Genomic DNA, 24,482 nt, shown 5'->3' with positions numbered 1-24,482 from the left:
ACCTCTTTTGGGGAGATTTCTTATAAGAAATATTAAATGGTTTACTTTTATGCGTGTGTTTATCCATGCAAGTATCAATTGACCCAAAGGACAATTGGTGTTTGGCCGAATTTCATACACACATGTGATGGTAAACATGTGATATTATAAGGTTTCACATGTGAATGATAAATCAATCCAAAGAGGAGTTTATTATTTAACATATTTTATTATCAATGTTTGACCATTACAACAAGAGTACCATTAGCAGTCAATATTACTGTCCAAAGACTTGGTATTGATGGTGCACTAGGTATCTTGAGATTGATTATGCTAGTGTTTGAACATATTAAAGATTCATATTATTTTTTTAGTATACTTATAGTGTTTCATTTGTTCTATTTTCAGCTATAATTGTTTCAATATTTGTTAATATGAATCTGATTCTGGTTCTTAATGGGAAAATTTTTAAGGAATGGAATAAGAACATGGAAATTGTTCTTGGTTGCATGGATCTTGACCTTGCATTAAGGATAGAGCAAACACTTTCTCCTACGAAATCTAGTAGCTCTGAACAGAAGAAAGATTATGGGAATTGAGAAGTGGGACCGCTCCAATCGCATGAGTCATGCTTTAGTCTGTTCTAAGGTCAATTTCAATTCAGTACCTGAAAACACTTAGTGGTTAAACTCTGGTGCCACTACTAACATCAGTGTTTCAATGAGGAGTTTCCTGAACTACCGGAAGTCAAAAGATGTTGAAAGATACATCTATGTTGGAGATGACAAGTCAGTGGAGGTGGAAACTATAGGACATTTTAGATTATTACTGTGTATTACATATTTTTTAGATCTGAAATACACTTTTGTGGTACCATCATTCAGATGGAATTTAATTTTGGTTTCTTATTTGGACAAATCAACTTATTTATGTTCATTTGGAAACAATGGATTCAAGTTGTATTTCAATTCATATATTGCTGTAACATCCCAGATTTTGTTCCAAGATATTACTTAAATAATTTTTTTTTCATTAGAAAAAAGAGATCATATTATAACGATTGTTTTTTAAAGCTTAACAAATTAAAATCCAATATTATTTTTAAAGAACTACTCATTAATTACAAATTAATTTTAAGAAAACTAAACTAGTACTAAAAAATTGAAATGATGGAGTCAATCAATTATATTTTTTTAAATAGAATGTTCATAAACTTAAAATAATTTAAAAGTGATAGAATATCAACAAACATCCTTAATAGAATATAAATTTGCCTCTGTATTTCTAATCAAATTGAAATAAGTTTAAAAAAATAAATAAATTATGATGGTAATTTTATTTAATTATGAAAATGTCTAAGGAAACTCATGATTTTCCCCCTACGTTGCGTAGACGGTCAATCACATCAAGATCTAATCATCTTCAAACTTTTGTACTTAATATGTTGGTTGTAAAGGTCAGAATACTATTCCGTCATCCATATCAAGCAATTAAACACAAAAACCATAAGTATAAAATAAAAGTACAAATCAAGTCAACACACAAATCACAAATTACTATATATGCATGCACCTAATCTAAATGATATGGATAAAGCCACATATACCAATAGGGAAAATCAAATACGGCCATATGCACAAGGCTGACGCACACCACAAAAGTCACCCATACCAATGGGGAGAAATACAAGTGTGTCCTTACGCACAAGGATGACTCACAACCATATACAGGAATATGTATTTCTTGTTTACGTATTCAAAGAACAAATCTCTATCCAAACTCATGTAACCACCAATCGTTTAAAAATCATACTCATAAAATCAACATTATACTAATATTTCATAATCATGTCCATATAGCCACCATCATACCAAAACATTTCAACAAATAGTTGGGGTTGGTCGAAAATACACATGTTGAAGAAGTCTCACATCGCTTAGTTTTGTGAATAAAGAGAGAGTCAAAGGCTATATATAAGTTACAAGTTCTTTGAAGTCCCACGCCACTTAGTTTTATGAAAGAAGAGAGATTCCAAAGCTATATATAGGATTTAAGTTCTTCATTCCAAAACGTACCAATCAAAAGCACTTTAAGTTTGTATTTGACTTTTTATATTTTCCTCTTATAATCTTGGTTTATTGTGTTGTTAGGGGTAGTTAAATATTTGCTTTGGAGAGTGCGGGTGTATTAGGGCCTTGGGGTGGTTGAGGATAGTCTATGTGTTGTAACAATTTTCACATAGTATTATTCTCTGTTTGTCATTTGACAGTGGTCGTGGTTTTTTCTTCGATTTTGGAGTTTCCATGTTATTCTCTTGTGTTGTTATTATGTTCCTCTTTTTATCTATGTTTTGTTTGTTCGTTTCCAACAACTATTATCAGAGCCTTGGTTTTGTGGGGTATAAATTTCTTAGTATGCTCTGTGGTTGCAGTTTTGACTGATCTTCCACATCATAAAATAAATTTTATACTCTGTGTTGGTTGGAAAAAATTTGTTTTGTTGTAGGAAAGGTTTTGGCTGAAATGTCAAGTTTTTCAAGTGCAGTGAAGATTGACTTAGAGAAATTTGATAGAAGAATTAATTTTCGCTTGTAGAAAATTCAAGTCAAAGATGTTTTGATACAATTAAGATTACACAAAGCATTGAAAGGAAACATTTCCATCATGGAAAACGAGAAGTGGGAGGAACTAGATTTGAGAGCTTCGAGTATAATCTGCATATCTTTGGCTAAGAATATTCTTGTGAATGTTCTTGGTACGTCATCATCCAAAGAGCTTTGGAAGAAACTTGAAGGGATATATCAAGTAAAGGGTATATCAAATCATTTATTATTAATGGAGAAGTTTCATGGCTTGTGTATGGATGAACATATGAAAGTATCTGGTCATCTAAGTGTTCTAAATGGTATTATTTCTGAATTAAAAATTATTGGAGTCAAGGTTAATAATGAAGATAAAGCTTTAAGACTCACATGGTATCTTCCATCTTCCTATGAGCATATTAAACTTGATTTAATATATGGGAAGGAAACTTTGAGCTTTGAAGAAGTTGCGAATAATATTATTTCTGAAGAAAGAAGATTGAAGGGTGAGGAGAATACTTCATCAAACTCAGCGTTGGTTGCTAGAGGAAAGTCGTATGTGAAGAAAAATAATGAAACAGGTGTGAGATGTTGGAAATGTGGAAAGTTTGGACATATAAAGTATAAATGTCCTAATGAGGTAGCATCAGAGAAGGGCTATGAGTCAAATGCTAGGAATGTTTCTCTCACTGTGAGAGAGGATGATCTTCTCTAAAAAATGAGAAGTGTGTCCTCATGAGATTTCCACTGTCATGGAAAAGGATGAGTTATTGCTAGAGGATTAACACATGGGCCTTAATGCAAAGTGTGTTATGAGATTATGTTGATGGTTGAAGAGCTTCCGACCAACATGAAAGTTGCACCATAAAGTTTCAACCTGGTTTTTGACATGTGAAGATTCTTAAAGTGGTTTAGCTTTAAGTGAAGTATACTCTTCTTTATGTGGAGTATGATAGTTTTTTTAAAACTATTGTTGTTGGTGAAGACAATGTGAAAATTTTGGGAGTAGTATATCTTCAAGTGACTATACTCTTTATGGTGGAGTATGATTATCGATGAAGACAATGAAAGCTTATGTATTATTTTCAATCAAGGTGGATATTGTTGGAGTTGGTTGAAAATATACATGTTGAAGAAGTCCCACATTGCTTAATTTTGTGAATGAAGAGAGAGTCCAAGGCTATATATAGGTTACAAGTTCTTTGAAGTCTCACATCACTTAGTTTTGTGAAGGAGGAATTCCAAGGCTATATATACAATTCAAGTTCTTCATTCCAAGATGTACCAGTCAAAAGCACTTTAAGTTTGTATTTGACTTTTTATATTTTTCTCTTATACTCTTGGTTTAGAGTGATGCGAGAGGTAGTTAAATATTTGCTTTGAAGAGTGCAGGTATATTGGGGCCTTGGGATGGTTGAGAATAGTCTATATGTTGTAACAATTTTCACATAGTATTATTCTCTGGTTGTCATTTGACAATGGTCGTGGTTTTTTCTCCAGTTTCGAAGTTGCCACATTAATCTCTTGTGTTGTTATTGTGTTCCTCTTTTTCTCCATATTTTATTTGTTTTTTTCCAACATAAATCATATATAATCATTATCATCACAAATTTTTAAAATAAAACATATGTATATTATCATCATACCAATATTATATACAATTAATTCATGGTTAATAACTTATCTTAGGCGGTGTTCTACATTCGCAAAGAAAATAGTCTTACGAATATATCAGAAGCAAGACACGATCTAACTTTTATAAAAAGATGAAATCTAACAGTTTCATACAATTGAGATGTGTAGAAGGCTTGGAGTGACAGACAAAGTGATGATTGAGACAAAAGGTATGTGAAACATTGGAGGAAAGGGTTTCTTCCTTTCTTCTCTTCTTTTTTGTATTGTGGTATAAAGAATAGAGACTTAGAAAATTTCAGAAAAAAAATGAAAATGGGAATGACAACTAGGGTTTATAGGAGACTAAAGAATCTTTTTAAAGAGGCCAAGAACACGTAAAATTTAAAAGAGCAAAGATAGATGAGGATGGAGGCGTCATTTCCTCAATAGGAAGGAATAATTCAGCCCATAAACCCTAAATTTCAAGATAAGTTATGTGTTTGTACCATTTAGGAGAGAAAAACAACATGCCACAAGTCCAACATAGAATTTCTATTCACCCTCACACACTAAGAACAGATTGTAATTTTAACAATTTTAATAATATTTTTAAACACACAAAATAAACATTAAAATATATAAATAAAATAGGCTTAAATGAACTTTTGGTCCCCGAATTTGAGCATTTTAAATAATTGATCCCCTTTAATTTTGATGGTCTTTGGATTTCTGTGGTCCCCCTCCATTTTTGCATACATGACATTGATGATTAGGATAAAAATATTATTTTTAATTATTTGTCATTGATGACTAGGATATTTTAATATTTTATATTATTTTAACTAATTTAATATTTTAATACTTTTTTAAAGAATTAATAATTTAAATTATTATTTAATTAATTAAAATTTTGGAAAAGCATTCAGGGCCTAAAGCCCATTTCATTGCAAATATATTTAGTTTCAAAGGCCCAATTTTATCCCAATCCACTTATGCAATATCTTTTCATTGTTTAAGCTTTATAAACCCTTCTATAATTCTAAGATAAAACGATGTGGGCTTCTTCATCTTCCACTTGTATGCAACAACCATAAGCTTTATCATCAAAAGGATAAGTGAAAAGTATTGAACTTGGACAAGTTGCTGCAACCAAAGGATAAGTGAAATTACTTAAGAGTAAGACACATAACATTAAATCATTGGATTTCCATCCTTATAGGTCATTGGATTTCCACATTTTTAAAATTAATTTCTTCATTATTTTTTTACTTATTTCAACTTTTACCATTATATAGATAGCTTATGTATGTTTGTTTTTCATTTATTAAGCATCATTCTTTCACTTGTTATTTTAATTGTGAAATATTGCCAATTACTAAAAGGTAATTGGTGATACCTAAGGTTGGTTTTGTTTCTTGGATATGGTGTGTTATTATTTGCTAAAATATTGTGAGTAATTAGAAAGTAGACTATAGTTTTTCGATTAATGAACCTATGTAGGTATATATATTATTGAGTCTGTGATGAATGTCTAAGATGATTCATGTTGGTAACTCCTTTGATTTAATGTTATGTGTCTTACTCTTAAATAATTTTACTTATCCTTTGGTTGCAGCAACTTGTCCAAGCATAATACTTTTCACTTATCCTTTTGATGATGAAGCTTACAGTTGCTGCATACAAGTGGAAGATGAAGATGAAGAAACTTACATCGTTTTGTCTTAGAATTATATCAGGGTTTATAAAGCTTAAACAATAAAAAGATATTGCATAAGTGGGTTGGATAGAATTGGACCTTTGAAACTAAATATATTTGCAATGAAATGGGCTTTAGGTCCTGAATGCTTTTCCAAAATTTTAATTAATTAAATAATAATTTAAATTAAGTGGAGGGAGACCATCAAAATTAAGTGACCAGAATCACTGATTTTGTAATAGTGTTACAATACTAACATAAAATATATGATTTACCACTAAATAACAATTTATTCAAATTCAAGTTTTACTACATTAGTAAAATAATATAAATCATTAAATACGAAGCAAGACTTTATACATTAGTAAAATAATATAAATCATCAAATATATTAAAATGTAAATATAAGAATAACTCTTCAAATAAATGTTGTTCAAAAGATAATTATTTATCATCGTCACACTAAATAGATAAAATAAAATAAATAAATAATAAATAAAGTAAAAGAAAATACTAATATATTTATTAAAAGCTCAAATATCACATTCCAAAAATAAAATTGATAAAACTTAATAGGGGATCAATTGTTTAAAACGCTCAAATTAGAGAGACCAAAAGTGCATTTAATCCAATAAAATAAGATACAAAAGTAGCGTTACAATACTAACGTAAAATATATGATTTACCACTAAATAACAATTTATTCAAATTCAAGTTTTACTACATTAGTAAAATAATATAAATCATTAAATACGAAGCAAGACTTTATACATTAGTAAAATAATATAAATCATCAAATATATTAAAATGTAAATATAAGAATAACTCTTCAAATAAATATTGTTCAAAAGATAATTATTTATCATCACCACACTAAATAGATAAAATAAATAAATAAATAATAAATAAAGTAAAAGAAAATACTAATATATTTATTAAAAGCTCAAATATCACATTCCAAAAATAAAATTGATAAAACTTGAGTAATAACAATTTAGTTAAAAACTAGGTGCTACAGAATTCTCTGCATGAAATACATTTTTGAATAAATTAGAATATAAGAAATAATTTAATAAAAATATATTATACTATATAAAAAATATTGAGGTGTTACATCTACCAACATGGAAATTGCACCATAAGTTTTAAGTCTCATTTTTTACATGTAAAATTTTTGGAGTGGTTTATCTTCAAGTGAAATAATGATAGAGAACACGGTCGTTAGTGATGACAATCTGAAATTCTTAGAAAGATTTAACTTCAAATGAAATATATTTTTCATGAAAGAGTATGATAGTTTTTGAAATATGATTGTCAGTGAAGACAATGTCAAAATTCTTGAAGTGGGGTAGCTTTAAGTGATTATACTCTTTATGGTGGAATATAATAGTTCTTTTGAATTATGATTGTCGGTGAAAATAACGAAAGTTGATGTATTATTTTCAATTGATGTGAAATTATTGGGGGTTTGTTGAAAATATATATGTTAAGAAGTCTCATATCGTTTAGTTTTATAAAGGAAAAGAGAGTCCAAGACTATATAAAGGATTCAAGTTCTTCACTATAAAATGCACTAGTCAAAAGTAATTTAATCTTGTATTTGATTTTTTTGTTCTCTTATACTCTTGTGTTAGAGTATTTCGAGATATAGTTAAATATTTGGTTTAGGGAGCGTGACCGTACTAGAGGCCTAAGGGTGGTTAAGTATAAATTATGTGTTATAATAATTTTTACATAGTATTATTCTTTGTTTATCTTTTGACAACAGTTATGGTTTTTCTTAGATTTTAGAATTTTCATGTTATGTCGTTGTGTTGTGATTGTATTCTTTTGTTTTCTCTTTGTCGGTTATTCCCAATATCTTCAAAACTCCCATTGATTCTTAATTATTTGACATGTGATATTTGTATACATTGTGGCTCGTTGTTTGGAACTTAGAACTTTTCATATCACTCTTGAATGAATATGTTCTATTTTCTAACCACTTTGAGCCTCAACCCTCTTATTTGTATGAATACGCATTATAAGCCCTTGATTTAAAGAAAATTTTAACTCATCTTATTTTGAGAGGTCGGTTGTGCAAAGTTTTATTTGTACAAAAAAATGTTTTAAGTTTGTGATCGTTCATGAGATAAAAGAAGAATGAGACTGTTATTTTATACCTTTTTTATTTCAATAATTATCTTTTAATTTGACTAAATTCGATAGAGTTGTAACTTATCTTTTCACATCCAACTCCGCCTACAAATTTTGAATCATGTTATAACTTTTGAAGAGTTTAGAATTGAGATAAATCATTACATTGAAATAAAAGCAATCATATAGTGAATTAGGATGTTATAACTTCACTCAAAATTTTAAAATATTATATTTATAATCTTCTCACTTATACGATGAATGGTGATCAATATTTTTTATTTTATCTATTGTGAAATTTTTAACTATGACGATATTTTTTTAAATGTCAAGCTTTCTACCTCCTTAATTCAATATCGTAAATCACCATACTCTCCTAATGAGTCAAATTAGATTTTGATGTCACTATTAAAACTTTTAGTAAAGCTTGTAACATTAAATGAACCATAACCAGGACCGACCTTGAGTAAGGGCAAGACGGTCTTTAGCACAGGACCTCCAAATTAAAGGGCCTTATTTTGTTTTTAAAAAAAGAAAAATATATATTTAATAATCTGTTAAAATAAATTATAAAATAGAAAATAGATATGAATTTCTCATTGACAAAGTGGTAAGAGATTGATTTTTAAACATGGTGGTAAAGATTATGGGTTCAGTTCTCCTTGTTATACTTATTAAATTAATATTGCATAGTTTTCTATTATGATGATGCATAGTTTGTTTTATTATTATGATAAGTGTTAGTAATGATATAAACTATTTAAAGATGAATAAAAATAAAATGAAATTAAAAATGAATGTTTTTCAAGAATATTTAGCGTAAGATCGTTCTTTCTTTGTTAATTTCATACATTTTTTTAGCAATTACTTGCTTTTACAATTTTGGATTTTTTTTAAATAACCACTTTTTTCAATTTAAATACCAAAATAACCAGTTTTTCAAAAAATTTACCAAAATAACCACTTTTCCCTACTGATGCGCCAGTTAAACTGGCGCATCCAATTAACTTTCAAAGGAGGCGCCCTTAGCCTTAACGCATGCTTGCAAAGCTAATGCATGTAGGTGCCATGCATCTGGTGCATGCATGTGTGCTTGTGAGTGTGCGCAACATGCATTGGCGCATGCATGTGTGGCGCCTAAGCCATTGACGCATGCATGCATGTGTTCATCTATAAATATCCTGCATATCTCCCATATTTTTTCACACAACTTCTTACCCTCCTTCCATTTTCTTTCATTTTCTTCAATCTCTTTCAATTTTGTTTTCTTTAACCATGTTTGAATACATTCACAAGAGAAAATTGATTTAATCTTTTCAACAGTGCAACCTCCGATAAAGATTCGACTTTGGAATATAGAATCGTTTGAACGTCTTAATCGGACGTTGAACCATTGGTTAAATGGAGAAATTGCAGAGGGTGGGAGGATTAGAAGAATTCAATGGCTTGAGTCCACGTTCAACCAAAATGGAGAAGTTCATGTATGGGTTGATATTAAGACTGACATAGACGTTCATAGGATGATGTATATTATGTTGAAAATTGTTTTGATGGTTGTAATCGCATAGTTATAGTAATGGTATTTTATTTATTGTAGTTTGTTGTGTTGTTGTTTATGTGTTTCTTGTGTGTTGTATGTGTTGTATTTGTTTGTGATGGTATTTTCTCACAAAGTTATCATATGAAATAAATGTTGTTTTTAATATAAAGCAAAATAGTTACAATTAAAATTATCTTGTTATACTTATCTTAGGCGGTTTTCTTCATTCGCAAAATTGTCTTTATCTTAGGCGGTGCTCTATATTCGCAAAGAAAATAGTCTCACGAATATATGAGAAGCAAGACACAATCTAACTTTATGAAAAGATGAAATCTAAGAGTTTCACACGATTGAGATGTGTAGAAGTCTTGGTGTGACAAACAAAGTGATGATTGAGACAAAAGGTATGTGAAACATTGGAGGAAAAGGTTTCTTGCTTTCTTCTCTTATTCTTTGTATTGTGGTATAAAGATTAGAGACTTAGAAAATTTCAGAAAAAATATGAAAATGGGAATGACAACTAGGGTTTATGGGAGACTAAAGAATCTTTTTAAAGAGGTCAAAAACATGTAAAATTTAAAAGAGCAAAGATGGATGAGGATGGAGGCGTCATTTCCTCATTAGGAAGGAATAATTCAGCCCATAAACCCTAAATTTCAAGATAAGTTATGTGTTTGTGCCATTTAGGAGAGAAAAACAACATGCCACAAGTCCAACATAGAATTTTTATTCACCCTCACACACTAAGAACCGATTGTAATTTAACAATTTTAATAATATTTTTAAACACACAAAATACACATTAAAATATATAAATAAAATAGGCTTAATGCACTTTTGATCCCCCTAATTTGAGCATTTTAAATAATTGACCCCCCCCCCCCTATTACAAAAGCAGCGATTCTGATCCCTTAATTTTGATGGTCTTTGGATTTCTGTGGTCCCCCTCCATTTTTCCATACATGGCATTGATGATTAGGATAAAAATATTATTTTTAATTATCTATCATTGATGACTAGGATATTTTAATATTTAATATTATTTTAACTAATTTAATATTTTTAATACTTTTTTAAAGAATTAATTATTTAAATTATTATTTAATTAATTAAAATTTTGGAAAAATATTCAGGACCTAAAGCCCATTTCAGTGCAAATATATTTAGTTTCAACCCACTTATGCAATATCTTTTTATTGTTTAAGCTTTATAAACCCTTTTATAATTCTAAGAAAAAACGATGTGGGTTTCTTCATCTTCCACTTGTACGCAACAATTGTAAGCTTCATCATCAGCACCATACTGTGTTCTCTCCATGTATTTCAATTTTAAGATAGCTTTGTGTTCCAGCTCCATTTTGTTTGTGAATAACATAGAACAACCACCTAAACGAAAAAGACAGTTAGATAACATCATTTTTTTGTCCTTTCCACGGTACCAATGAGAACCAAGATCTTCTATGCTAACAACTCCTAAAGAGTTTTCATGTGTTTTAAAAAGCTACTTAAATTGCCCCTAAGCACCAAGGTATCTCCTCAAGAAGTGATGATCACCTAGAAAGGCTACTATTTAGAGAGATCGGAACTCATCCTTATAGATCGTTGGATTTCCACATTTTTAAATTTAATTTCTTCATTATTTTTTAATTATTTCAATTTTTACCATTATATAGGTAGCTTATGTAAGTCTCTTTTTCATTTATTAAGCATCATTCTTTCACTTGTTATTTTAATTGTGAAATATTGTCAATTACTAAAAGGTAACCGGTGATACCTAAGGTTGGGTTTCTTTCCTGGATATGGTGTGTTGTTATTTACTAAAATAGTGTGAGTAATTAGAAAGTAGACTATAGTTTTTCGATTAATGAGCCTATGTATGTATATTTATGATTGAGTCTGTGATGAATGTCTAAGATGATTCATGTTAGTAACTCCTTTGATTTAATGTTATGTGTCTTACTCTTAAGTAATTTCACTTATCCTTTGGTTGCAGCAACTTGTCCAAGCACAATACTTTTCACTTATCCTTTTGATGATAAAGCTTACGGTTGTTGCATACAAGATGAAGATGAAGATGAAGAAGCCCACATCGTTTTGTCTTAGAATTATAGAAGGGTTTATAAAGCTTAAACAATGAAAAGATATTGCATAAGTGAGTTGGGATAGAATTGGACCTTTGAAACTAAATATATTTGCAATGAAATGGGCTTTAGGTCCGGAATGCTTTTCCAAAATTTTAATTAATTAAATAATAATTTAAATTATTAATTCTTTAAAAAAGTATTAAAAATATTAAGTTAGTTAAAATAATATTAAATATTAAAAGAGATTAATTACTATACACTGTCAGTGTAAAAAGTTTTACACTGTCGATTCATCACCATCACCAATTTGTATTACTTTATAGATTTTTAAAATAAAAGTCAAACTTCTTTTAATATTCGACGTCTATAATTAACTGATGGTGTAAAACTCTTTTACACTGACAGTGTATTTCAATTAATCTCATATTAAAATATCCTAGTCATCAATGACAGATAATTCATCCTAATCATCAATGACGTGTATGTAAAAGTGGAGGGAGACCATCAAAATTAAGGGACCAGAATCGTTGATTTTGTATGTATGCAAAAGTGGAGGGAGACCATCAAAATTAAGGGACCAGAATCACTGATTTTGTAATAGGGGATCAATTATTTAAAACCCTCAAACTAGAGGGGCCAAAAATGCATTTAACCCAATAAAATAAGATAGAAAAGTAGCGTTACAATACTAACGTAAAATATATAATTTCCCACTAAATAACACTTTATTCAAATTCAAATTCTACTACATTAGTAAAATAATATAAATCATTAAATACGAAGCAAGTCTTTATACATTAGTAAAATAATATAAATCATCAAATACGAAGCGTATGAAAAATCACACAAATAAATCATAAATATATTCAAATATAAATATAAGAATAACTCTTCAAATAAATATTTTTCAAAAGATAATTATTTATCATCACCACACTAAATAAATAAAATAAATAAATAAATAAATAATAAATAAGTAAATAAATAATAAATAAACTAAAAGAAAATACTAATATATTTATTAAAAGCTCAAGTATCACATTCCAAAAATAAAATTGATAAAACTTGAGTAATAACAATTTAGTTAAAAACTAGGTGCTACAGAATTCTCTACATGAAATACGTTTTTGAATAAATTAGAAATTAGAAAAATAATTTAATAAAAATATATTATACTATATAAAAAATATTGAGGTGTTACACCTACCAAAATGAAAATTGCACCATAAGTTTTCAGTCTCATTTTTGATATGTGAAATTCTTGAAGTGGTTTATCTTCAAGTGAAATAATGATAGAGAACGCGGTCGTTAGTGATGACAATGTGAAATTCTTAGAGTGATTTAACTTCAAATGAAATATATTTTTCATGAAAGAGTAGGATAGTTTTTGAAATATGATTGTCAGTGAAGACAATGTAAAAATTCTTGAAGTGGGATAGCTTCAAGTGTTTATACTCTTTATGATGGAGTATAATAGTTCTTTTGAATTATGATTGTCGGTGAAAATAACAAAACACTACGCCAAAAAAGACCTATGAGAGCGCTTTTTTTGGCCTTTAAAAGCGCTTAAAAGCGCTGCCGTAGGTGGCGCTGCTATAGGTTTTAGCAGCGCTTTTTGTTTACTAAAAAGCGCTGCTAAAGGTTGTCAATAGAGAGCGCTTTTTAGTAAAAAGCGCTGCTAAAGGTGGTATATAGACAACCTTTAAGAGCGCTTTTTACTAAAAAGCGCTCTCTATTGACAATCTTTAGCAGCGCTTTTGAGTAAAAAGCGCTCTTAAAGGTTGTCTATATACCACCTATAGCAGCGCTTTTTACTAAAAAGCGCTCTCTATTGACAACCTATAGCAGCGCTTTTTAGTAAAAAGCGCTCTCTATTGACAACCTATAGCAGCGCTTTTTACTAAAAAGCGCTCTCTATTGACAACCTTTAGCAGCGCTTTTTAGTAAAAAGCGCTCTCTATTGACAACCTTTAGCAGCGGTTTTTACTAAAAAGCGCTGTCTTTTCCTCTAGTAAAATAACAAAATGCTGCCTTCAGTTTAAGCCTACCATTTCAACCTGTAATATTTTTTGGGAATAATCCCATAAACCTGTAAATCAAGCCTCTCTAATTCAAGCATTTGGAGTCATAATTCAAGCATTTGTAATTTTTTAAACCAACACAAGCAAACCAACACAAGAATGAACACATTTGGAGTCATAATTCAAGCAAACCAACACAAGGATAGATAGGCACTAAACACATTTGGAGTCATAATTCAAGCATTTGTAATTTTTTAAAGCAAACCAACACAAGAATGAACACATTAATCTATCCATGAAATTAAAGATATCACTAAAATTATAAAGAACTATACACAAGTCAAAACTAATATGTTATACGGCCTATTTGGAGTCATAACTAATCTGTTAAAAATATAAAGAACTATACACTTGCCAACCAGAAACCATTCTTCATCAAAGTATTCATGTTATTTTGAAACCATTATATACTAATTAATCTTTTCTCAATAAAATATTGACACAATTCCTCCTTGATTTGTTCCAACTGCAGTCTCGTGTAATGAGCACACTTGTATTCATCAAAGTACTACATAACAAAACATAATATGCATGATTTAGTTAAAAGTAATAAATAATATGAAATATTCGATAAATATTAAAACAAATCCTAAGTTATAAATCCATACCGTGATTGGAATCTCTATTTGATTCATATTAATGATTTCCCTCATAAACCTCATTACAAAGTATCCGCAATCGATACCGTTGCGCTGTAGAGGACACTACATAGAAAAAAAATAAGAATGTATAGTTATCTTTTCTTATCAAGTAGCATCACTATTATAAGCAAAATTGTGAAAATTAAAGTACCTGCACTTTTATCCACGTAATGTTGCTGGATTTAGTACGTGGTACTCGAGCTTGTCTTTGAGATCGGAACACTTTTATTGATCTAACAAAATAAAAACATATATTTAGAACAATCTCACATAAATATACACGAATATTTAGAACAGTCTCACTTACGTATCAACTAATTGCTTCATATCCGGATAATTTGTCCATTCACCATCTATCGAATTCAGAAAATATACCACTTCTTTTAAAGGATCAATAGCAAGCAACAACCAGTGACACCTATAAATTAAAACAAAAGTTTATATGGAAATTTTTTACGTAAAAGAAACAATTAAAGATTAGAATAAACTTAGAATTAAAATCTAACCCTGAATTATACGGCCAAAGATACAAGTTGTTTGTACTGCTGGCCTTGAATCTCTTGACTAAGTACTCTCTACATGAATCCGGTTCCCTACAAATTAATGCTTTGTTGACCAGGGAGGAAGACACGAAACGGAATCTGTTTGACAATTGATCATTCCCGCGCATGAAATTGTCATACAAGAACCTTCAATAAAAACATAATAAACATTAGACTATTTTTATTGAAATGTGTAAATAAATTGTTCAAGTAATTAAATAATATATAGATCGGATTACCGGATGTATGTGTGTATAACACCGACACCTAATTCTTGATGCCGAAAAATATGTTCCAGATCTTCTTTTCCGATTGTTTCAGTGCATGAATAACCAAAGATATCTTCCTCCATATCCAGTAAGCGAATAGCACCAGCTGTTGCCATATCTGATGAGTCAACAAGTGTTTCAAGAGATATCTGGTATCGAGGCACAAAAGCACCTTTTTTTGGCAAATAAGTCACTGGAAGATCCCTTTTGTTTTTCTGTCGACTACCAATTTTCTGGCTCAGTTGTTGTGACCCTTGAGCAAATACCTATAAATCATATAACATAGGTAAATTATAAAATCATGCATTTTTTGATTCGGATCATATAATTAACACTTTTTGATTCGGATCATGCACTCGGCCCTCAAAATTACGGTTCCCTGACAGCACAGCAGATGCTACTATGTCTGCACAAAACCATACAAGAATTAAATCAACACAGCAATTTTAGAGCGGAATAGGATTAGGAGATTATATATAACTTACAAGAAAGAAAGAAAGAAAGAAAGAAAGAAAGAAAAGAGTAACAAATGCCAAAAAAACAGCTTTGGACATAGACATTATATTTCAGATGATCAGTCAGATACCATTTTCTGAGATAGCAGAAGAAACTGATTCGTCCAGATCTCCTGAATTGCCAATACATGTGGTACAGCCAAATCCAACAATATTGAAACCCTGCTCATTTAGATACTTTTGTAGGCCACTGTACAAAAAGTAAATAAACAAATTCAAATTTAGTAATACATTTTTTCAAAATTGTGAAGACTGAAGAAGGAATGTACATAAATTTATAATACAAATTACAGAGTTAATGATTAAATATTAATAAGTGTGAAATACCTCTGAAGTAGATATTTGGTAACAACTCCAGAACCAGGAGCAAGACTAGTTTTTACCCAAGGTTTAACCTGACAAACAGTGAAAACATCTATAATTACAATCAAGATGAGGAAAGCATAAAAGGAATACAGTGTCTTTTTTATTAGTGGCAGGAAAAGTGGAGCACATCAGAGTGAGGATGTTGTGTTGAAAAACAGCAGTAAATTGATTACGTAATTGTGATGTGTTGAAAAACAGCAGTAACATTATTATGTAATTGTATCAGTGGCTCACCTTCAAACCTAAGTCATGAGCCTTTTTTGCAACAAGACCAGCTCCAAGCATCACACTAGGGTTTGATGTATTTGTACAACTTGTGATTGCAGCAATCACAACGCTGCCATGTTTTAGCTCAGCTGGCTGCCCGTGAAAATCAAATTTTGCAACCTTTCCTTGTGCTTCTTTTGGTATAGCAAATCCCTGCACTCAAAGCAAACATTAAGGATACTACATTAATCCATGTTTTGTGCTTTCAAATGAGTGATGATGGGTCTTCAAGTTAAAGGGAAGCCAATTGAAACAATCAGAAGTACTGGTATTAGAAAAAGGATTTGTTTATTGCATGCCAGTTATTATAAACCTTTCTTCAATCCTGGTACAGCGGTCATGGGAAGTGAGAAAGGTGACAGAATCAGAATAATTGTCTGGAAATGGGATTGAAATCCAGTAATATCAAACGCTTTATATCTCGTTTAAAAAAAGGCAATTTCTTTTCCCTTGACATAATGTTTCCCTTTTAATTATTCAAGTTAGCAGAAAGGAAGTTATTTACTTTTCAGAACAGTGAGCCAATTTGCATAAGATACAATCTACAACAATTTTAACTTGGCTTTGTGATGATCATCTTACATATATTAGTATGCTAGTCAGTGCATCTTAGATATATTAGTATGCTAGTAAGTGCAGACATACATATATATAAAGTGACGCCATAGTTATCATGTTTAGCATATTTTCACAAACAAACAGCCAAATGGGCCGACAATAGTGTTTTATCTTATTGAGAACTATTACAAGATATAATAATCAACTACCAAAACATTGTTTCTTGAGAGACATGGAAAAAAATGTTTTAATATCACATCATACTGACCTTAAATCCCACTTTGTTATCAAGACAAGAATGCCAATCAGCCTTCATTTCTTTCAAGGCCACCCGGTCATGAGGTCTGGTATGAGTATCATTTAGCATAAATTATTACATGGTGATAAAATACAAACTTTAAAAGTCACGTTAATCTTTAACAAAGTGTGCAAAGGGTAGTGTCTTACCTCTTTGGTCCTGAGATACATGGTTCGACTTCGTCAAGATTTAATTCAAGATAGGATGAATAAGCTGTTTCTTGTTGAGGCTGAACAAATGAAAAACAAATCAGCATTTACTCCTAACACATGTACACATTTGTTTTGCTCATATGTAGTGTATATTCAACTAGTATTACCTCATTATAGTCGACAAACAATTTGTTTGCTCTGAGATAGGCCTCTATCATTGCCACCTACATTTGATCAAAAACGAAGGTCAGGTAGTCATATAAGCATTTCACACCATTGGGAAACAATAATTAGCTGATACTCACAGTCTCGTCACTTCTTCCAGTTAGTTTGAGGTATTGTAATGTTACATGATCTACAGGGAAGAAACCCATGGTTGCTCCATATTCAGGAGACATATTGGCAATAGTGGCCCTGTCAGCTAATGATAGTTCACCCATACCATTGCCTAAAGAAAAGAAACCAAGTAAATAAACAAGCACAAGCTAAAAATAAGAAGGAAACACAAGAGAACTTGATTACCATAAAATTCAACAAATTTCCCTACAACACCGTGTTTCCTAAGAATTTGTGTGACAGTTAGAACCAAATCAGTTGCTGTAACACCATTGCGCAATTTTCCAGACAACTTGAACCCAACAACACCAGGTAACACCATACTCATAGGCTGTCACAATCACATAGCACACAACATTAGTATTAACGCATCTGCTTGTTTTGATACAAACATGTACTTCTAATGAATGAACTGTCAGCAATCATTACATTACTTTGGATATAACCAATCGTCTTTCGTTACAGATGAATCAAAATTCAGAAGTAAATGTACCTGGCCAAGCATTGCTGCCTCTGCTTCAATGCCCCCAACACCCCATCCAGCAACTCCAAGTCCATCGATCATAGTTGTATGCGAATCAGTCCCAACCACACTGTCAGGATAGAGTAATCCTTCATTGTTGAAAACAACTCGTCCAAGATATTCAAGATTGACCTGGAATTCAAAACATCATAAGTCCTGGTCAATAACCAAAAATAATGGTGATGAAAAATATATTCCAGGGTATGATCTATATGCCTGATTCTGAACTTACCTGGTGTACTATACCAGAACCAGGAGGAACGACAAGCATATTACGGAAAGCAGTTGACCCCCATTTAAGAAAAGCAAATCTCTCCTTGTTTCTCTGGAACTCAAGCTCCATATTAGCCTGCACGGCATTCTCTGACCTTGCTACATCAACTTGAACTGAATGATCAACAACAAGATGAAACTTTCGGTAAGTTACAGAATATTAAGCAAACATAGTCACAAACTCTAATAATCGATACTGACAAATAAATAACCCATAATGTAGCAATGCAAGTCCATTCAAACCAAAATCGACCACCTATTCTTTGACTTCTAGGGCAAAACAGAAAGACACGAAAACCTAACCTTAAAACGCAATGAGATTTCCAGGTATTGAATCCTTCTCTTTCGAATGCAGTCTCTTTCAAATTTGCAGTGTTTATCGTTGAGATTTCCAGGTACTCTGTGGAATTTTTTCCAGGGCAGCGAGAGCTTCGAACGAGAGAGAATGAAAGAGGGATTTCTGAAAGTCAGGGATTTTGTAATATTAGATTTATTATAATTTTTATAAATGACCTATGAGAGCGCTTTTACCATGAAAGCGCTTTCATAGATGTGAGACTGAGACCTATAAGAGCGCTTTTACCTTAAAAGCGCTTTCATAAGTCTGAAACCCATGAGACCTATAAGAGCGCTTTTACCTCAAAAGCGCTTTCATAAGTGTGAAACCCATGAGACCTATAAGAGCGCTTTTACCTTAAAAGCGCTTTCATAAGTGTGTGAGACTGAGACCTATAAGAGCGCTTTTACCTTAAAAGCGCTTTCATAAGTGTGAAACCCATGAGACCTATAAGAGCGCTTTTACCTTAAAAGCGCTTTCATAAGTGTGAAACTCATAGATGTGAGACTGAGACCTATAAGAGCGCTTTTACCTTAAAAGCGCTTTCATAAGTGTGAAACCCATGAGACCTATAAGAGCGCTTTTACCTTAAAAGCGCTTTCATAAGTGTGAAACTCATAGATGTGAGACTGAGACCTATAAGAGCGCTTTTACCTTAAAAGCGCTTTCATAAGTGGAGACCTATAAGAGCGCTTTTACCTTAAAAGCGCTTTCTTTACATAGGCGAATTTTTTTTCAAGCTATTACAGCGCTTTTTTTAAAAAGCGCTTTCTTTTTGGTGCTGCCAAAAGCACTTTTTGGCGTAGTGAAAGTTGATGTATTACTTTCAATTGATGTGAAATTATTGGGGGTTTGTTGAAAATATATATGTTAAGAAGTCTCACATCGTTTAGTTTTATAAAGGAAAAGAGAGTCCAAGAATATATAAAGGATTCAAGTTCTTCACTATAAGATGCACCAGTCAAAAGCAATTTAATCTTGTATTTGATTTTTTTGTTCTCTTATACTTTTGTGTTAGAGTATTGTGAGATATAGTTAAATATTTGTTTTAGAGAGAGTGAGTGTACTAGAGGCCTCAGAATGGTTAAGTATAAATTATGTGTTATAATAATTTTCACATAATATTATTCTTTGTTTATCTTTTGACAACGATTATGGTTTTTCTTAGATTTTAGAATTTTCATGTTATGTCGTTGTGTTGTGATTGTATTCTTTTGTTTTCTCTTTGTCGGTTTTTTCCAATATGATATTCCTGACATGTTTCCATATCTTCAAAACTCGCATTGATTCTTAATTGTTTGACATGTGATATTTGTATACATTATGGTACGTTGTTTGGAACTTATAACTTTCATATCACTCTTGAATGAATATGTTCTATTTTCTAACCACTTTGAGCCTCAACCCTCTTATTTGTATGAATACACATTATAAGCCCTTGATCAAAAGAAAATTTTAACTCATCTTATTTTGAGAGGTCGGTTGTGCAAAGTTTTATTTATACAAACAAAGTTTTTAAATTTGTGATTGTTCATGAGATAATAGAAGAATGAGACTGTTATTTTATACTTGTTTTATTTCAATAATTATCTTTTAATTTGTCTAAATCCGATAGAATTGTAACTTATCTTTTCACATCCAACTCCGCCTACAAATTTTGTATCATGTTATAACTTTTTGAAGAGTTTAGAATTGAGATAAATCATTACATTGAAATAAAAGCAATCATGTAGTGAATTAGGATGTTATAACTTCACTCAAAATTTTAAAAAATTATATTTATAATCTTCTCACTTATATGATAAATAGTGATCAATAATTTTTATTTTATCTTATGTGAAATTTTTAACTATGACGATATTTTTTTAAATGTCAGGCATTCTACATTCTTAATTCAATATCATAAATCACCCTACTCTCCTAATGAGTTAAAGTAGATTTTGATGCCACTGTTGAACCTTTTAGTAAAGCTTGCAACATTAAATGAACCATAATCAGGGCCGACCTTGAGTATGGACAATACAGTCTTTAGCCCATGACCTCCAAAATAAAGGGCCTTATTTTGTTTTAAAAACAAGAAAGATATATATTTAACAATCTATTAAAATAAATTATAAAAACTATTTAAAGATGAATAGTTTTTTTTATTATTATGATAAGTGTTAGTAATGATATAAACTATTTAAAGATGAATAAAAAATAAAATGAAATTAAAAATTAATGTTTTTCACGTATCAATGTTGTGTACGGTGTTTGTGTCATGTACAATGCTGAAGGTGCGCATACCGCTGAAGTTCTTGCTGGTTTTGTAAACATGGAAAGAAGTATTTGTGTGAGCTGTATAGAAGATTCTTGTATGCTTTTTCAAGAATATTTAGCGTAAGATCGTTCTTTCTTTATTAATTTCATCGTTCTTTCTTTTTCAAGAATATTTAGCAATTACTTGTTTTTACAATTTTGGATTTTTTTAAATAACCGCTTTTTAAAATTTAAATACCAAAATAACCAATTTTTCAAAAAAAATTACCAAAATAATCACTTTTACCTACTGATGCGCCAGTTGAACTGGCACAACTGGCGCAACTGACGCATCCGATTAACTTTCAAAGGAAATGCCCTTAGCCTTAACGCATGCTTGCAAAGCTAATGCATCTAGACGCTCCTGCATCTTGTGCATGCATGTGTGCTTGTGAGTGTGCGCCACATGCATTGGCGCATGCATGTGTGGCGCCTAGGACATTGACGCATGCATGTGTTCATCTATAAATACCCTGCGCATCTCCCATATTTTTTCACACAACTTCTTACCCTCCTTCCATTTTTCTTCATTTTCTTCAATCTCCTTCAATTTTGTTTTCTTTAACCATGTCTGAATACATTCACAAGAGAAATGTTGATTTAATCTTTTCAGCAGTGCAGCCTCCGATAAAGATTCGATTTTGGAATATAGAATCGTTCCAACGTCTTAATCGGACGTTGAACCGTTGGTTAGATGGAGAAATTGCAGAGGGTGGAAGGATTAGAAGAATTCAATGGCTTGAGTCCACGTTCAACCAAAATGGAGAAGTTCGTGTATGGGTTGATATTAAGACTGACATAGATGTTCACAGGATGAGGTATATTATGTTCAAAATTATTTTGATGGTTGTAATCGCATAATCATAGTAATGGTATTTTATTTGTTGTAGTTTGTTGTGTTATTGTTTGTGTTGTCTGTGTGTTGTATGTGTTGTATTTGTTTGTGATGGTATTTCCTCACAAAGTTATCATATGAAATAAATATTGTTTTTAATATAAAGCAAAAGAGTTACAATTGAAATTATATTTTTGTGCTTGTTCCAACACTGGGACAGTTATTACGATTATGATCGGGTTGGAGACATGAACTACATAATCGAACCATTTTGTTCGTCGTATCCATTTTGGTTCGAATACGGGTGCTGTTTGGGCGGCCCTTTTTCTTTCTTCGCATTACTTCATTGTGCCAGAGAATGTCCCCTTGATATACAGACCATAAATCTTCTTTTGCTACCACTAAAAAGCTAATTTTGTAAACATTTGAGAGGCCTATGACTTTGTAAATGTCGGATAGTAAGTAGGATAGATCCTGTCGAACCTTTGAACATGCCGCTATGACATGGGAGCAAGGCATACGAAAGGCTTGGAGCTTTCCTCAGTCGTACTAACCTCTATCTAGTTCCACTCTATATTGTCCCCTCAGCATGCCTTCATTGTGATCCATGGATTCAACAACACTGTATCAACCTTTAGTAAGGTCAAACACCGTGACCACATGTGTGTTCGCTTTGACAGTTTCCTCTCTAATGAATTTCATTGAAGCATCACTGTACAACTGCCCATATTATAACAATGAACTCTGTTTGGAACGTCTGGTCTTAAACAGAGCCCCTTGCCTGAAATAGGTTGCTTTCACTAAAGCAGTTATAGGTAGGTTTCAGATGCCTTTGAAGACAAAATTCATTGATCCCACAAGATTTGTTGTCATGTGGCCCTAACATTGACCGTTGTCGTATGCTCTAGTCCACTTCTCCAATGGAATATTGTCGATCCACCGTATTGCATTTGCGTTTGACAATCTGATGTCTTCGCGGTAGTGTTTGAAAGAAGGTTCTGTTATTGTATGCCATGTGTTGACAACCCTCTTCCGCAACGTTTTGTCTTTGATCACCCGCATAAAATTTTGAGCGATATATCTGATGCATTAGACATGCGTCGACGGAGGATCCTGCCAGCCATTATCAATATTTTTGTAGGCACTCATTATTGAAGGGTGTCGGTCTGAGATCAAACAAAAGTTAGGCTGAGGAGCAACGTGCAATTGGAGATTTTTTAGGAAAAAAATCCATCCCTCAGCAATCTCCCATTCAACTAGGGCAAAGGCGATTAGAAAAATATTAGTGTTGCCATCTTGTGCCACTGCCATCAACAACGTTCCTTTATATTTTCCGTACAACCATGTACCATCAATTTGTATAATAGGTTTACAGAAAGCAAAACCTTTGATGCATGGTTGATGCGCCCAGAGAGTAGGTGGAATATTCCAGTTCCAATAGCACAAGTCCTGTGTGGGGTATACATCGACAATGTTTCCAAATTGACAATAGTCCCTGGAGCATACTGTTTAAGAGCCACCAATTATTTTGGAAGTTGTTTGTAAGACTCCTCCCAATTTCCATACACTTTTTCAACCACGTTTGTCCTAGTTATCCAAGCATTCCTGTATGATAGAGTATAGTCGTATTATGTTACAATATGCGAGATTATTGTACTCACCTTTAACGATGGATTGTCGCTAATGACAGATAAAATTTCATCGCATATTGTTGGGTGCAATGAATTGTTGGGTACCCCTTTGTGTGAATACACAACTAGGGGAGAGACTTCTGGTCAAGCTAGTGGTCAAAGTATTAACTTAAAATATCTTAAACAATATTATGCAAGTATAACATTAACCAAAGAATCTACCGAGTATGAAATATAATTAAAGCTCGGTGTTATATTATGATTCTATTTGATAATTTTTTATTTCCTGAAAGTACTGGTAATACGGTAAATGTTATGTATTTGCCGTTGTTATGAAACATAAATAAGGTAAGCACATATAGTTGGGGTTCATCTATTTTGTCCCATCTATATAATGTGTTCTATAAAAATGCCAAAAAAAATACTTGTATGTTTTATTCATGCGCCTATTTGCTATAAGCATGAGGTTGGTCAAGAATGTCGTCACTCGCCCCGGTAAACGAGAAGTCATTCATATTCCCCTTTGCAACAAAGTAAGTTTAAAATTTTATCATCTAATTTATTAGACTTTATATTACAACTAACTGTAAATAATATTTTTCAAATATTCTCGATCTAGGTGGTCAGTTAAAGGGATGAACTACAACAAGTGTCTGAATCACGATGTAGTAGTCTATCGCAATCTATTAGACCATATTGGACCAGACGATGTAATACTACTACACAATTCTACATTTGATTTTAAAAATATTATCCAATTACATATCATCTAATCATGTCATATTCTTGTACAGTTTATCTGGAGGTCATACTTGGGTCTTGATCATTAGGTTAACCATGATGATGATGCAATTTGGACAGCAAAAACACCAATTATTCGGTTCACTATTGTGGAGATGCACCAGAGTTACCGTGTAAAACTGCAGTTCGG

The 24,482-nt window shown here is 31.6% G+C and overlaps 2 protein-coding genes across 2 annotated transcripts; both read right to left on the bottom strand.

Moving 5' to 3' along the window:
• Positions 1–5,179: 5,179 nt before the first annotated feature.
• Positions 5,180–15,278, bottom strand: LOC127137938 (uncharacterized). The gene is made up of 6 exons (XM_051064345.1): positions 15,133–15,278; positions 14,858–15,040; positions 14,659–14,769; positions 14,503–14,584; positions 14,319–14,414; positions 5,180–5,317 (listed from the first exon to the last, which is right to left on the bottom strand). The coding sequence occupies exons 1-6, from the start codon at positions 15,276–15,278 to the stop codon at positions 5,180–5,182; spliced, it is 756 nt and encodes a 251-aa protein (XP_050920302.1).
• Positions 15,279–15,423: 145 nt separating this feature from the next.
• Positions 15,424–22,529, bottom strand: LOC127137937 (aconitate hydratase, cytoplasmic). The gene is made up of 13 exons (XM_051064344.1): positions 22,475–22,529; positions 18,762–18,910; positions 18,410–18,589; positions 18,148–18,309; positions 17,841–17,985; positions 17,624–17,766; positions 17,486–17,542; positions 17,316–17,395; positions 17,137–17,212; positions 16,278–16,463; positions 16,005–16,072; positions 15,749–15,867; positions 15,424–15,568 (listed from the first exon to the last, which is right to left on the bottom strand). Exons 1-13 carry the CDS (start codon positions 22,527–22,529, stop codon positions 15,483–15,485), a joined length of 1,506 nt encoding a protein of 501 aa, XP_050920301.1. The 3' UTR covers positions 15,424–15,482.
• Positions 22,530–24,482: the final 1,953 nt, after the last annotated feature.

Source organism: Lathyrus oleraceus, chromosome 4, assembly GCF_024323335.1.
Source record: "Lathyrus oleraceus cultivar Zhongwan6 chromosome 4, CAAS_Psat_ZW6_1.0, whole genome shotgun sequence".
NCBI classification, from domain to species: Eukaryota; Viridiplantae; Streptophyta; class Magnoliopsida; order Fabales; family Fabaceae; genus Lathyrus; species Lathyrus oleraceus.
Note: the sequence above shows the minus strand (reverse complement) of the source record. Positions and strands in the feature narration are given on the sequence as shown.